Here is a 12,842-nt window from a genome sequence, read left to right as displayed (position 1 = left end):
CTTTCACAAAATATGTTTTCAACTTTCCTCCACCCCCAAAAAATTGAAACTTGTTTCCCCCGAATATATTTGAAACCTGAAATGTTATTTCCCCCCCCAATTTTTTTTTTCTTCAACTTGCTTCTACCCACCTCGATGACGGCGTAGCCCTTGATTGGTCGGGCCACGGTGGCGTTGCTGTCCAGAGAGGTGACGGTGTACATGGACCCCCCTTCCGACACGGAGGCCGTCTCCGTGCTCTCTGGGGCCTCTCCCAGGCTCCCCAGGCTGCCCAGGCTGCCCGTGCTGCACAGGGACGTGTCCAGGCTCTCCTGACTGGACACCGTGTGGGGGTCCTGGGGCTGGGAGGGGGGCTGGGGGCCCGCGCCCCCCAAGGCGGTTGCGGCAGCGGCGGGGTTGAGAGGCGGCACGGCGAGCAGCTCCTGGTCCACGCTGAGCTGGCTGGCCGTGCGGGAGACGCCCTGGGTGGAGCTGCAGAGGGACGTCTGGCTGGTGGAGGCTGATGCGCTGACGCTCATGGCCGGGGTGGCGCTGCTGGAGCTGTCTGGGCTCTCGGTGCCCCGGGTGGCGGGGGGGTCCGGGGGCACCTTGGGGTCCTGAGGGGTGGAGACCTTGGGCTTCCGGGGTTCCTCCTCCTGCAGGGGGATGAAGATCTCGTCCTTGAAGAGCCCCCCGTGGGCGTTACAGGCCCTGCGGATGGCGCTCCGCACCGCGCCCTCCTCCAGGTGGCTGGGGAGGCCAGACAGCACCAGGAGGCGTCCGTGGGCCGTGGGCCCCACCAGGGCCTGGTAGGCGTCGCTGACGGCGTCGCTGGTGACGCTCAGGCCCTGCGGGTCCTTGCTGGCCAGATGACGCAGGATCATCAGCAGGGTGAGGCCCCGGTGAAACCACAGCATGTCCTCGGGCTTGCCGCCCGCCATGTTGAGCAGGGCGCTGTCGCTCTCCGACGGCCGCGCCCCCGAGCCGCGCTTGCCGGACGCCGCGGCCGCCACCGCCGCCGCCCGCTCGCGCTTCATCTTGACCTTCTTGCGCTTGGACAGCAGGCTGGGGCTCTGGGGGGTCTGACCCGGGGAGGAGGACGAGGAGGAGGACGAGTCGCTGAGGTTGGGGGCGCTGGTGGAGGACAGCGCCCCCACCCCCGACCCGCCCACGCTGAGAGGGAGGGTCACCTCCGCCACGGCCAGGCACACCTCCATCAGGGCGTGGAAGTAGGTGGAGAAACGGCTCTGCTCCGCCCCCAGGGCTAAGGCCACGCCCCCGGAGGAGGCGGGGCCAGTCCCGGCCGACACCCAGCCCTGGGTCTCGCGGTCGTACAGCTTGCGTAGCTCCGTCTGCAGGGCCATGAGGACGGCCAGACAGGGGTTGAGCAGCAGGGCGATGGAGCTGGACAGGCCTGCTGGGCTCTTCCGCTGCTCCAGGTGGTGAATCTTCCGGAAGAGCTCGGCCAGCAGGTGGAAGGTGAGCTCCTTGATGCAGGGGGCCAGATCGGTGGTCCACAGTAAACCTCCTGGAGCAGGGAGGGAGAGGAGAAGGTGACTTGAATGTCAAGGAAAAGCAACAAAAAAAACACTTTCAGAAAGGACACAGACGGCTGTTTGGACCGTTCTGGGCGTGGTCAGGGCCCTGGGCGTGGCCCCGGGCGTGGCCCTGGGCGTGGCCCTGCCTACCTAGCAGCTCCACCACCTGCAGCAGCACGGACGAGGGCACCATGTCCAGCTCGTCCTCAGAGCGCTCGTCACTCTCCCCCTGCTTCCATGTCAGCAGCTGCTCAGCGAACGCCATGGCCAGGGGGAACTCCAGAGGGAGGGAGTGCAGCACCAGCACGGCCCCAGGAGGGGGAGACACACCTGAGAGGAGAGGGGAGGAGGGGAGAGGGAGGGAGGGAGAGGCAGAGAAGGGGGAGGAGAGGAGGAGACGGAAAGAGCGGGAGGGGAGAAGGAGATATAAAGAACCACATCTCCACAGTGCAAAAAACAATAATGCATCAAATACAAAAATGCTCCCGTCTGTTTGTATCCTGTCCAGTGACGATGATGATGTTCCCTCACCTAGCCTGATGTGGATCTTGTCAGTGGGGATGATGACTGAGGGGTACTGGTTGGTGGTGGGGGGCAGGGTGAGGCCCATGTTGGAGGGCGAGGCGTCCAGGGGGTAACACACCGCCTCCATCAGGTTGAGCTGGCCGTTCCTGCGCACCTTGTGACCCAGGCCGTACACCATGACCCTGGCCCACGGGGCCTTGTACAGGCTGGAGCTAACACAGAGAGGGGAGGGGGAGGGCTGGTCAGGGCCTGAGAGGTCACTGAGGTGTGAGTGTGAGTGAGAGTGAGAGAGAGAGAGTGAGAGAGAGTGAGAGAGAGTGAGAGAGAGTGAGAGAGATAGTGAGAGAGAGAGAGAGAGAGTGAGAGAGAGTGTGAGAGAGAGTGTGAGTGAGAGAGTGAGAGAGTGAGAGAGTGAGAGCCAGAGAGAGCCAGAGAGAGCCAGAGAGAGCCAGAGAGAGCCAGAGAGAGCCAGAGAGAGCCAGAGAGAGCCAGAGAGACAGCGACAACAGTAGTGCATGGCAGACTCACTCCTTGCGGCAGCCCAGCTGGCTTTCCTTGCAGGACACGATGACGAAGGCCGCTCCGGGGAAGTTCAAGTCCATGCTGACCTTGGACTCGGACACGGGGAACTCCTCCGAGGTGAACTGCTCAGGAGCGTTCTACAAGATGGACCACGACACGGACAAACTGAAAAACTCACTGCTCGTCGATCAAGAAGGTTCCTAGACTTGGCCGAGCCCAAAATATGTATAAAAAAAAAACTCAACTAAAAGACTGTTTAAAAGCGGCTAGTCGCGAGCTAGGTTAGTCGCGAGCTAGGCTAGTCGCGACCTAAGCTAGTAGCTAACGGCGCTAACCTGCAGGAAACAGCAGATGTGCTTGGTGAGCTCCAGCAGGCTGTCCTCCCCCTGGTGCAGGGCCCGGGTGATGGCCACCGTCAGCCACTCACGGATGGCCTGGGCGTTGCCCTGGTAGAACAGCTCGGTGGGGGAGCAGCTCTGGGCCTGCAGGTTGTGGAGGAGAGACTGGGCCAGCAGGATGGAGCTGGAGCTGATGGTGCCATCTGGAGGCCACATGAGGGTATGACAGTCAGGACGGCACAGAGGCAGAATCAAAATCTGGTTTTATTCGCCATGTAGGTTTACACAAACACGGAATTTACTGTGGCCAGAAGGTACAAACGATAAACAAATAAACATATACGGATCTTATTCTAAAAGTATAAAAGTACAGTAGTAGTTTTTTGGGGGGGATTCTGAGACACTGAACTCACTGGGAAGAGGCGGGGCTAGCAGCTGATTGGACAGGAGCTGCAGGTGCTCCAGGGTGATGTCCCGGATGGCGGGGATGTGGAAGAGCCTGGTGAAGGTGTGCGGGCTCTTGGGGGCGAAGATGTTGAGCAGCGCCATGCGGCAGTACAGCCGAGCCAGAGCACTCTCGCTGCGGAGGAGCTCCCTGAGGAACACACACAGGAGGGGCTGTAGCTGGCTCTGCTCAGAGGAGTGTGTGAGTGAGAGAAAGAGAGGCAGAGAGGGAGGCAGAGAGACAGACAGAGAGAGCGCGCGTCCACAAAGTGTGTGTTTGGGTATGTGTGTGAGAGAGTGTGTGTGTGTTCCCGCCTGCTCTGCACCTGTGTATCTGGATGTTGCTGCTGTCCAGGGACACCAGGCCGTTGGCTGCAGTTCTGCGGGAGCCAGCAGGGGGGCGCTCCAGGGTCTCCAGGGGGTACCAGTAGCGCACCAGCACCCCCTCACTCCGCAGGTACGTCTCCACCTGCACCAGCTCGTTCACCTGGAGACACACACAAAGACACACACACACACACACACAGGCACACACACACACACATAGGGGAAGGTCAGAGATCAACGACAGACAAATGATCTAACCTCTAAACCAGTGATCGGTCTCCAAACCTGGTCCTCAGTGGCCCACTGTCCTGCATGTTCTAGATGCTTCCATGCTTCCTGGTTCAAATGAACGGGTCATTATGAAGCTCAGGAGAAGCCCGGTAACTACTGGTACACCTGAACCAGGTGTGTTGGGAGCAGGGAAGCATCTATAACACGGAGGACAGTGAGGCCCTGAGGACCAGGGCTCTGGGCGAGCCCCTGGCTGGAGGCCCAGCCTCCTCCACTCACTGAGTCCACGTCCAGCACCACCCCGTGCAGGCCAAAGGTCTTCAGCATGCCCCGGATGGCAAACTTGGGCAGCGCCGTGCCCCCTGTGGTGCTGTTGGTGTTGTTGCTGTCGGGGCAGCGGATCACCACGGTCAAACCTTCACAGGGGAGAGAGGAGGAGACAACTGTGTTTTCAAATCCCTGAAGAGACAGTATGTCGTCCTGACTTATTGAACCCTTGTTAGAATTCTTATATATATTCTTGTATCCCAACTGTGCACATTGAGGATTCTCTAAGGTTTCTTCCATTTGTGTCCATGAGTTTCCCTGGGAGATCTTTCTTGTCTTATTTTAGTGTCTTAAGCTGGTTTAGGTGCAGTTCAACGGTCATATGTGAAGCCCTCAATCCTTGTAAAGGACTAGATAAATACACTGACTTCATTAGAGTGACTCAAGACCTGTGTAGTTAACAGGGTAATGAAGGTACCTTTTCGGACTTTGTCGATGGTGAACTTGTTGGCCTCGTCCTTGATGTCCTCGATGGTGGGGAGGTACAGGTCTCGAGGGATGCCCCCGTTCTCCTCGTACAGGAACTCCACCGTCTGCCGGGCGATGTCAACCATGCCTGGAGACACAGCACACCACGGACAGCTGTCACTCTCTGCCTGAGCAACACGCTTCCTGTCAGAGAGAGACGCTCCACGCTGGTCTCTCCTGCTCACCCAGCTGCAGGGCTCCCTTGATCTGGTCCAGACCGGACTTCCTCTCCGCCTCGTTCCTGAAGCGCCGACGGATGGTGGGGAACACCTTGGTCTCCCAGGCCTTCACCAGGAGGGCGTAGTGATCCTCCTACACACACACACACACACACACACGTTTAATCAACGGCACAGAGAATCCGTGGCGTTCCTTCAGAAGAACCACCTAAGCCACCACCCTCCTCGTTACCCTGGGAACGTCCTCGTCGTCGTCCTCGTCGCTCTCGTCGTCGGCGATAGGCGGGGGGTGGGGGTCGGGCCCCGAGGTCACCAGGTTGTCGTAGCTCAGCTCCACCTTGTACAGGCAGGACGAGTCACTGTTGTACTCTGTCCCGACGGGAGAGGACAGACAACAGAGCCAGTTCTTACAAACGTCCCCGACTGGGAGACACACACATACACAGGGGGGGTCAGGGGGTTACATGGGAGGGGTCAAGGGGGTTACACACACAGCGGACACAGAACAGAGCAGTGAAAGTAAACCCACCATGACACTAAACTGCCAGACTGACAAACGTAAAGAAGATGAAGTGTTGACTGTTCAGTGAAGCAGAGGTGTTCAACCCCCCTGCCCTGCATAATCTAGATGTTTACCACCGTGTTGGAGGAGGGAAACCTCTAGAACATGCAGGACAGTAGGGCCTGAGGACCAGGGTTGAAGACCAGGGCAGTGAGTGAAGTTGGTGTCGTGAACTAAAGGCTGTGAGGTAAGGCGTGATTGTGTGCGTGCGAGGTGAAGGAGTCAGGGGGGGGGGGGGGGGGGGGAGAAGAGAGAAAGATAAAAAAAAAATATATATAACGTACGTTGCTGGGCAACCGCTACAGCGGCGATCCGACAGGGAGGGCCGTGGGATCCGGAGTCGGACGCCACGCTGGCACCGGCGTCGTTGTCGCTGTCCGAGGCCATGGCGAAGGGGAGGGCCTCGAAGTTAGCGCTGATCTCCTCCGCCAGGTCGACGCAGAGGTCGGCGGCGTTGCGGTGGGCCTGGCCCTCGCCGTACGCAAACGGACGGCAGCCGAAGTTGGCGCGGATCTTGGTGTTCTGGAGAGGAAGAGGATACCAAATAAATGATGACGAGACTTTGTACGGCCCTTTCGTCGAGCAATGTGACAAGAGGGGCTTCTGGTAGGGGACGCCCACCTTCTTCTGGATGTGCACCAGGGGCCACATGCCCCCAGCCACGTCCTCCAGGAAGGGTCCCAGTCTCTGGCCACAGTAGGTGAAGTACACGCGCCCCTTGGGAGCCTGGCCGGGCGGAGGGGGCGTGCCCTCGGAACGCTGCCAGCCAATCCCGGCCACATCCCCTACGCAGAGGGAAAGGAAGAGGAGGGGCAGGTTGTTCAACACAGGAAGTTCTAAACAGGGAGTACGCAGGTAGCATTGGGGGGACAGCGTTGCTAGGGGGCGGAGTTAGGGGAGTCTGTCATAGGGGAACAGGAAGTGAGCGGGCCTATGACAGCGAGGCTGGAGGGAGTCTGTCATAGGGGAACAGGAAGTGAGCGGGCTTATGACAGTGAGGCTGGAGGGAGTCTGTCAGAGGGGAACAGGAAGTGAGCGGGCTTATGACAGCGAGGCTGGAGGGAGTCTGTCTCACCAGGCAGCAGGGACACGTCCAGTCTCACACTCTTCCACTGCAGGAGGCTGGAGCCATTATAGTGGACCGCCCTTCCGTTGCTGACAGGCACACAGGCACACAGACCGAGAGACAGACAGAAAAGGGCACAGGGAGGACGAGACGGAGGACAAACGGAGGAGAGAAGTTGAAAGGTCAGAACTCCAGCAGCCAGAATACAAGACCAGCCAGGAAACATTAGAGAGAGGAGAGAGAGAGAGGAGAGAGGAGAGAGAAGAGAGAAGAGAGGAGAGAGGAGAGAGAGAGAGAGAGAGAGAGAGAGAGAGAGAGAGAGAGAGAGAGAGAGAGAGAGAGAGAGAGAGAGAGAGAGAGGGGAGAGGGGAGAGGGGAGAGGGGAGGGGGAGAGGGGAGAGGGGAGAGGGGAGAGAGGAGAGAGGGGGAGAGGGGAGAGGGGAGAGAGGAGAGAGGAGAGAGAGAGAGAGAGAGAGCGTCTCTGAAGCTGGTGCTCTCAGGCTCCTACTTGTGGAACAGGCAGGTGCCCACAGGGTTGGTCCACGCCCCGTCTCTCTTCTCAGCATCGGTGGCGAAGCCAAAGGACACGATGGGGCCGCTGTCGTCCTCCGAGTCTCCGTAGGAGACAATCTCAATCTCCCAGTAGAAGGAGGGAGCCTGGGGGAGGAGGAGGAAGAGGGTGTTTCCCTTCAACTGAAATTCTCCAGCATCACTCTCATAAAAGGCCTATTGGGTACTTCCGAGCTGCCCCCCCCAGGTGTCCCCCCTCAGGTGCCCCCTCCAGGTGCCCACCTGCACAGGTAGAGGAGAGGTGGCGTAGATGAACGTTCCCCTGGGGAGGCCTCCTCCGGCGCTGGGGTCGGCCAGGAAGGTGACGGAGGTGAGGCGGGACGAGAACATGCAGGCTCTCACCGGGGGGAAGACCCGTGATGGGCACCAGGTGACCTCCTTGGGCTGGAGCAGGAGGGGACAGAGGGTTAGGAGGACTGGACTTCAGCCCTGGATCTCAGGCATCTCTGGTTCCTTCTCTTCTATGACTAACGGCTCGAGGTGGATGGATTGATGGATGGTGTGTGTGTGTGTGTGTGGATGGATGGATGGATGGATGGTGTGTGTGTGTGTGTGTGTGTGGATGGATGGAGGAGTGTTGGATCAGGGGTGAGGGCTGAGCAGTGAGCCTACCTGGCGTCGGTCGGTCTGGAGGGGCGGGGGAGGGGGGCGGGCACAGTCTCTGTACAGCATCCTCACCCTCTCACACTGGGCCTCCACCATGCCCAGACGCTCCCCTGCACCACACACACACACACAGTTATAGGGAGCTAACCCTCTCCCTCACACACACACTGTCAGAAAGGAACCTAGGGATGAAGCAGTCTAGATACAGTGCACTGGGTTCACTCACCTGGGCTGCACTCCTGGGCCACCAGGTTGAGGACCTCCACAGCAGCGGGGCACTGCTGGATGAACTCCTCACAAAACGAACTGTCCTCCAGCAGCTGTGCCATCACCAGACACGCCCTGCAAGGCAACACGCCTCGTAAACACTCCACATGACAGTCACATGACACTGGAAATACACATTCAGTCACATTTATCCATCAAACATCAACGCTCAGTTTCCAAGACATGGATTCATGATTTTTAACGGAGATCTTCAGTGACTTTCTCTCAGTTTAGGACTGGTCTTAAACTGGGGAAACCTCCCCTTAATCATACACACTTAGTGTATTGTAAACAAAATATGTGTAAACCACTGAGCTTTAAACAATGTCGAGTGACTATAGACAGAGTGGGGCCGAGTGGAGAGAGACCCAGGCCAGGCCTCGGCCAGGCTCTGCTGTTCTATGCTCTGCTGTCACCTGGTCCTGATCTCAGCCAGCAGGCGCACGGCGGCCATGACAGGGCTGGAGCCGTCTCCAGACGCAGGGAGGGAGGTGTGGATGGAGAGGCTGCCCTCCTGTGGCAGGAGCATGGACTGCACCGCCTGCACCACCTTCTCTGTGATGGACAGCTTGTAGAGGGGCAGGGCCTGGGAGGAGGAGAGGGGGGGGAGGAGAGAGAGAAAGGACACATCGAAAGGGGTGAGGGGGGTGGAGGTGAGGGGGGCGGAGGTGAGGAGGGTGGAGGTAAGGGGGGGAGGTGAGGGGGGTGGAGGTGAGGAAGGTGGAGGTAAGGGGGGTGGAGGTAAGGAGGGAGGAGGTGAGGGGGGTGGATGTGAGGGGGGTGGAGGTGAGAGGGTGGAGGTGAGGGGTTGGTGAGGGGGGTGGAGGTGAGGGGGGAGGTGAGGAAGGTGGCGGTGAGGGGGGTGGAGGTGAGGAGGGTGGAGGTGAGGAGGGTGGAGGTGAGGGGGGTGGAGGTGAGGGGGGTGTAGGTGAGGGGGGTGGAGGTGAGGAGGGTGGAGGTGAGGGGGGTGGAGGTGAGGAGGGTGGAGGTGAGGGGGGTGGAGGTGAGGGGGGTGGAGGTGAGGGGGGTGGAGGTGAGGAAGGTGGAGGTGAGGGGGGTGGAGGTGAGGAAGGTGGAGGTGAGGGGGGTGGAGGTGAGGGGGGTGGAGGTGAGGAGGGTGGAGGTGAGGAGGGTGTAGGTGAGGGGGGTGGAGGTGAGGGGGGTGGAGGTGAGGAGGGTGGAGGTGAGGGGGGTGGAGGTGAGGAGGGTGGAGGTGAGGGGGGTGGAGGTGAGGAGGGTGTAGGTGAGGGGGGTGGAGGTGAGGAGGGTGTAGGTGAGGAGGGTGGAGGTGAGGGGGGTGGAGGTGAGGAGGGTGGAGGTGAGGGGGGTGGAGGTGAGGAGGGTGGAGGTGAGGGGGGTGGAGGTGAGGGGGGTGGAGGTGAGGGGGCGGGCGCCTCACCTCAGAGCGAGGCGTGCAGAGGCGGGACACGGGCACCGTCAGGACGTCGGAGGACTTGCACGCCCTCCTGTACTCGCATGAGGGGAACTTCACCGTGGCGATGCCCTCCTGCTCGTTGATGGACAAGACCACGCCCACGCTGCCCAGCACGCCTTTCCCCACCACCTGGGGGCAGGAGAGAGGGATGGAGACACGATGACCCCGGGAGCTCAGGACCCAGGGCTGTGACACTGACCTTGTCACATGTTTACCAGAAAGACGCTAGCGGATAGCGGGTAGGCCTGGTGACAGGATTGCCCTCTTATTTATGCTATTTATACTTGAACTTATTTGCACCTGATCACTAGTTATTCATAATTATTTTATTATTAATCATGCATCCACCCACCCAAACCTTCATCCACCCCCCGCCCTCAGCCCCAGCCCCTCTCCCTGCCCCACCTGGACCTCGGAGCCGATCTTGATGGTCTCCTTGAAGCCCCCCAGGGCACAGAGTGCGGCCACGGCCTGCCTCCCGCTGGCCTGCAGCTTGGCCAGCTTCCTGCCGCTGCTGCAGCCTCCCTCCAGGATGCTGTCAGCGTAGCGACCCAACTGGGGGATGAACATCAGCGCCCGGGACAGCACCTGCACACACCCCGCAGGCTTAGCACACACACATCACCCCCACCCCCCCCCTCCAGCTGCTGGACAGCACCTGCACCCCCCCCCCCCCTCACACACACGCCACCTCCTCATCATCACTACTATACTCCCCCCCCCCCCCCCCCCCAGCTGCTGGACAGCATACTGTGTGCTGGTACCTTCTCGGCAGTGCTGGTCCAGATCTGGGCCGTGTTGGACTCGGGGGCGGTGAGAAGGCTGTGCAGCAGGGCGATGACCTCAGCGGCCATGCTATTGGCCACGTGACCACTGATGAAGGGCCTGATTGGGTCAGATCTGAGCAGGGGGCGGAGAGAGAGAGAAGCCATTGGTCCGAACCACTGCCTCTAATCTGATTGGCTTTGACTAACTAGAGACGGTTTGGTTAGACTATGATACAGTCCTACTTGATTTGGGCCTTGATTGCTCTTTGAGAGACAGAGAGAGACAGAGACAGAGAGACAGAGTGAGACAGAGAGAGAGAGACAGAGAGAGTGTGTGTTGGGTTACCTGGCGAGGTCAGAGTTCCTGTCTCGACACACGGCAGTCTGCGCCGTCTTCTTCTTGTCCCCGGTGGAGACGCCTCCGGCAGCCTCCTGGGCCAGGGCCTCCACAGGAGGACCCACGCTCACGATCAGCCCAGACTGGGCCCACTTGTTAGCCTTCCTCAGGGCAGCAGACGCCTCCTCCGTGATCACCTCACAGCAGCCGCTCTGAGGGGGGATGAAGAGGGAGGGAGGTCAACAGGTCTACCAGGAAGGATCCCGAGCAGGCTGGTGCTATGGAGAGATGACTGTGTGACCAAACCCTAACCCTTCACACTGAGTCTGGTCCTGACCTTGGTCATGTCTCGGTCCATCTTCACCACCTTCTCCATGTTGGCCCCCGTGCCCAGCCGGAAGGGCCGTCCCTCCGAGCTGCTGCAGGTCACACACACACACAGGATGCTACTCACTGCACTGGGCTATGTGGTACAGGAGATACTGGTGTAGCTGAGGTGTTACGCTGGTCCAGCCCTGCAGGGGGCGGTGAGGGGGCAGTGAGGGGCAGTGAGGGGGCGGTGAGGGGGCGGTGAGGGGGCGGTGAGGGGGCGGTGAGGGGGCGGTGAGGGGCCGGTGAGGGGGCGGTGAGGGGGCGGTGAGGGGGCGGTGAGGGGGCGGTGAGGGGCCGGTGAGGGGGCGGTGAGGGGCCTACCTGAGCAGAGGCTGCAGGACCTCGTGCGAGGACTGGTCCTCCCTCTTGTGGATGAAGATGGACAGCTTGCCGTCCACGGCCTCGCCCTCCTCCCCTGCCTCCCTGTCCCCCTTCAGGGAGCCCTTGGGGCTGGAGCGGGACAGGCTGGTGTCGGGCTCCGACGAGCTGGGGGACAGCAGGGTCTGGCAGCCTGACAGACACACACACACACACACACACGTTTAACAAACACCAACTACCAGGGACAAGCCTCCTGAGTATATTGAGTCTCCAAGCATCAAACATTATTTCTTTTTATGACAAAACACAGGTTATGAGCATTTACACCTGGCATGGCCACAGCACACGCAACACTTTCCCCACGCTTGAAGGCACTTTGAGTCTCAAGTTTCTGGTTTAGCCGCATCCTGACTAACACACAGACGGCTTTAACAACCAACCAGCAGACACCTCCAGACAGGGCAGGGGTACAGGGGAGGTACGAGGGGGGCCCTGACAGAGTGGAAAGCCCCGCCCCCTCCATGCCTACCTGGCACCACGTAGTCAGCCAGCTTGGCCAGCAGCAGGGAGGCGATGCGGGAGGCGGGGTCGCTAGCGTCCTGCTGCTCGGCGTCCAGGGCGTTGACGGAGTAGCTCCAGGAGGGCAGCGCCACGTTCCCGCAGTCCTCCACGCTCATCAGAGGCAGCGCGGCGCGGCACAGCTGCAGGATGATGAGCACCAGCTTGGGGGAGGGCCGCTGGTCCAGCAGCAGAGACAGCAGTTTGGACACACAGGCCGGCTGGCTCAGGATGGCCTTGCCGATGTGGCTCCTGGAGGAGTGGGGGATACGGAAACACGGAAGTGAGGATGGGGAGGTCCCAGGGCGTGTGGGGGCCAGGTGGTGTGGAGGTGTGGGGGCCAGGTGGTGTGGGGGCCAGGTGGTGTGGGGGCCAGGTGGTGTGGGGGCCAGGTGGTGTGGGGGCCAGGTGGTGTGGGGGCAAGGTGGTGTGGGGGCAAGGTGGTGTGGGGGCCAGGTGGTGTGGGGGCCAGGTGGTGTGGAGGTGTGGGGGCCAGGTGGTGTGGGGGCCAGGTGGTGTGGTGTGGAGGACAGGTGGTGTGGAGGTGTGGGGGTGTGGAGGTGTGGAAGTGTGGGGGCCAGGTGGTGTGGAGGTGTGGAGGTGCGCTCACCTGGACAGGTCGTTGAGCAGGCTCAGGACGTCCTGCAGGGCGTCGTTACCCGCCGCCTGGTTACCACAGCACTCAGTGGCTCGCGCCAGGTGATTGGTCAACAGGCTGGACACCTGTCGCGCCAACCCAGAATGCACTGCGTCCGTGGAGCCACCTTGGGAGAGGAGAGACACAAAAAGCTAAACCTGTCAGTCTTTTTGAGGATTTGAATTCAATGGACGCATGTTCTCAGAACCTTATCGTCATCTGGGATCTAAGTTCCTTGCTTGTCTGAACTCGACCTGAACCTCCCTCAGCGTTACCTCCAGCACCTGTCCTGCATCCTGCTGCCTCTCTCGCTAGACCTATAAAACATGCTCGTTTGAGAGAACACACATGGCATGTAGGTATTCTCAAAAGAAAAAAAATACACCAAACGATCATAACGATCATAAAAACACAAATTCTAATACCTCTTACCTCTCATTACCCATCTGAGAAACCTAATAAGCCT

The 12,842-nt window shown here is 60.1% G+C and overlaps 1 protein-coding gene across 2 annotated transcripts in view; it reads right to left on the bottom strand.

Moving 5' to 3' along the window:
- The window catches only part of LOC124464777 (probable E3 ubiquitin-protein ligase HECTD4), a 38,758-nt gene that overhangs the window by 9,678 nt on the left and 16,238 nt on the right, over positions 1-12,842 (bottom strand). For both annotated transcript variants that reach the window (XM_047016611.1, XM_047016612.1), the window contains exons 34-60: positions 12,350-12,503; positions 11,711-11,991; positions 11,182-11,371; positions 10,826-10,907; positions 10,498-10,700; positions 10,149-10,284; positions 9,790-9,972; positions 9,349-9,513; positions 8,366-8,535; positions 7,909-8,024; positions 7,689-7,792; positions 7,299-7,460; positions 7,015-7,163; positions 6,516-6,595; positions 6,062-6,225; positions 5,725-5,962; positions 5,111-5,247; positions 4,885-5,011; positions 4,650-4,787; positions 4,184-4,320; positions 3,673-3,833; positions 3,316-3,497; positions 2,900-3,105; positions 2,571-2,701; positions 2,049-2,254; positions 1,668-1,847; positions 132-1,507 (exon numbers count right to left, since the gene is read on the bottom strand). In XM_047016611.1, coding sequence (XP_046872567.1) covers positions 132-1,507; positions 1,668-1,847; positions 2,049-2,254; positions 2,571-2,701; positions 2,900-3,105; positions 3,316-3,497; positions 3,673-3,833; positions 4,184-4,320; positions 4,650-4,787; positions 4,885-5,011; positions 5,111-5,247; positions 5,725-5,962; positions 6,062-6,225; positions 6,516-6,595; positions 7,015-7,163; positions 7,299-7,460; positions 7,689-7,792; positions 7,909-8,024; positions 8,366-8,535; positions 9,349-9,513; positions 9,790-9,972; positions 10,149-10,284; positions 10,498-10,700; positions 10,826-10,907; positions 11,182-11,371; positions 11,711-11,991; positions 12,350-12,503 — 5,558 coding nt within the window. The remainder of the gene's footprint in view (positions 1-131; positions 1,508-1,667; positions 1,848-2,048; positions 2,255-2,570; positions 2,702-2,899; positions 3,106-3,315; positions 3,498-3,672; positions 3,834-4,183; positions 4,321-4,649; positions 4,788-4,884; positions 5,012-5,110; positions 5,248-5,724; positions 5,963-6,061; positions 6,226-6,515; positions 6,596-7,014; positions 7,164-7,298; positions 7,461-7,688; positions 7,793-7,908; positions 8,025-8,365; positions 8,536-9,348; positions 9,514-9,789; positions 9,973-10,148; positions 10,285-10,497; positions 10,701-10,825; positions 10,908-11,181; positions 11,372-11,710; positions 11,992-12,349; positions 12,504-12,842) is intronic.

The sequence above is a fragment of the Hypomesus transpacificus genome, unplaced genomic scaffold, assembly GCF_021917145.1.
Source record: "Hypomesus transpacificus isolate Combined female unplaced genomic scaffold, fHypTra1 scaffold_42, whole genome shotgun sequence".
NCBI classification, from domain to species: Eukaryota; Metazoa; Chordata; class Actinopteri; order Osmeriformes; family Osmeridae; genus Hypomesus; species Hypomesus transpacificus.
Note: the sequence above shows the minus strand (reverse complement) of the source record. Positions and strands in the feature narration are given on the sequence as shown.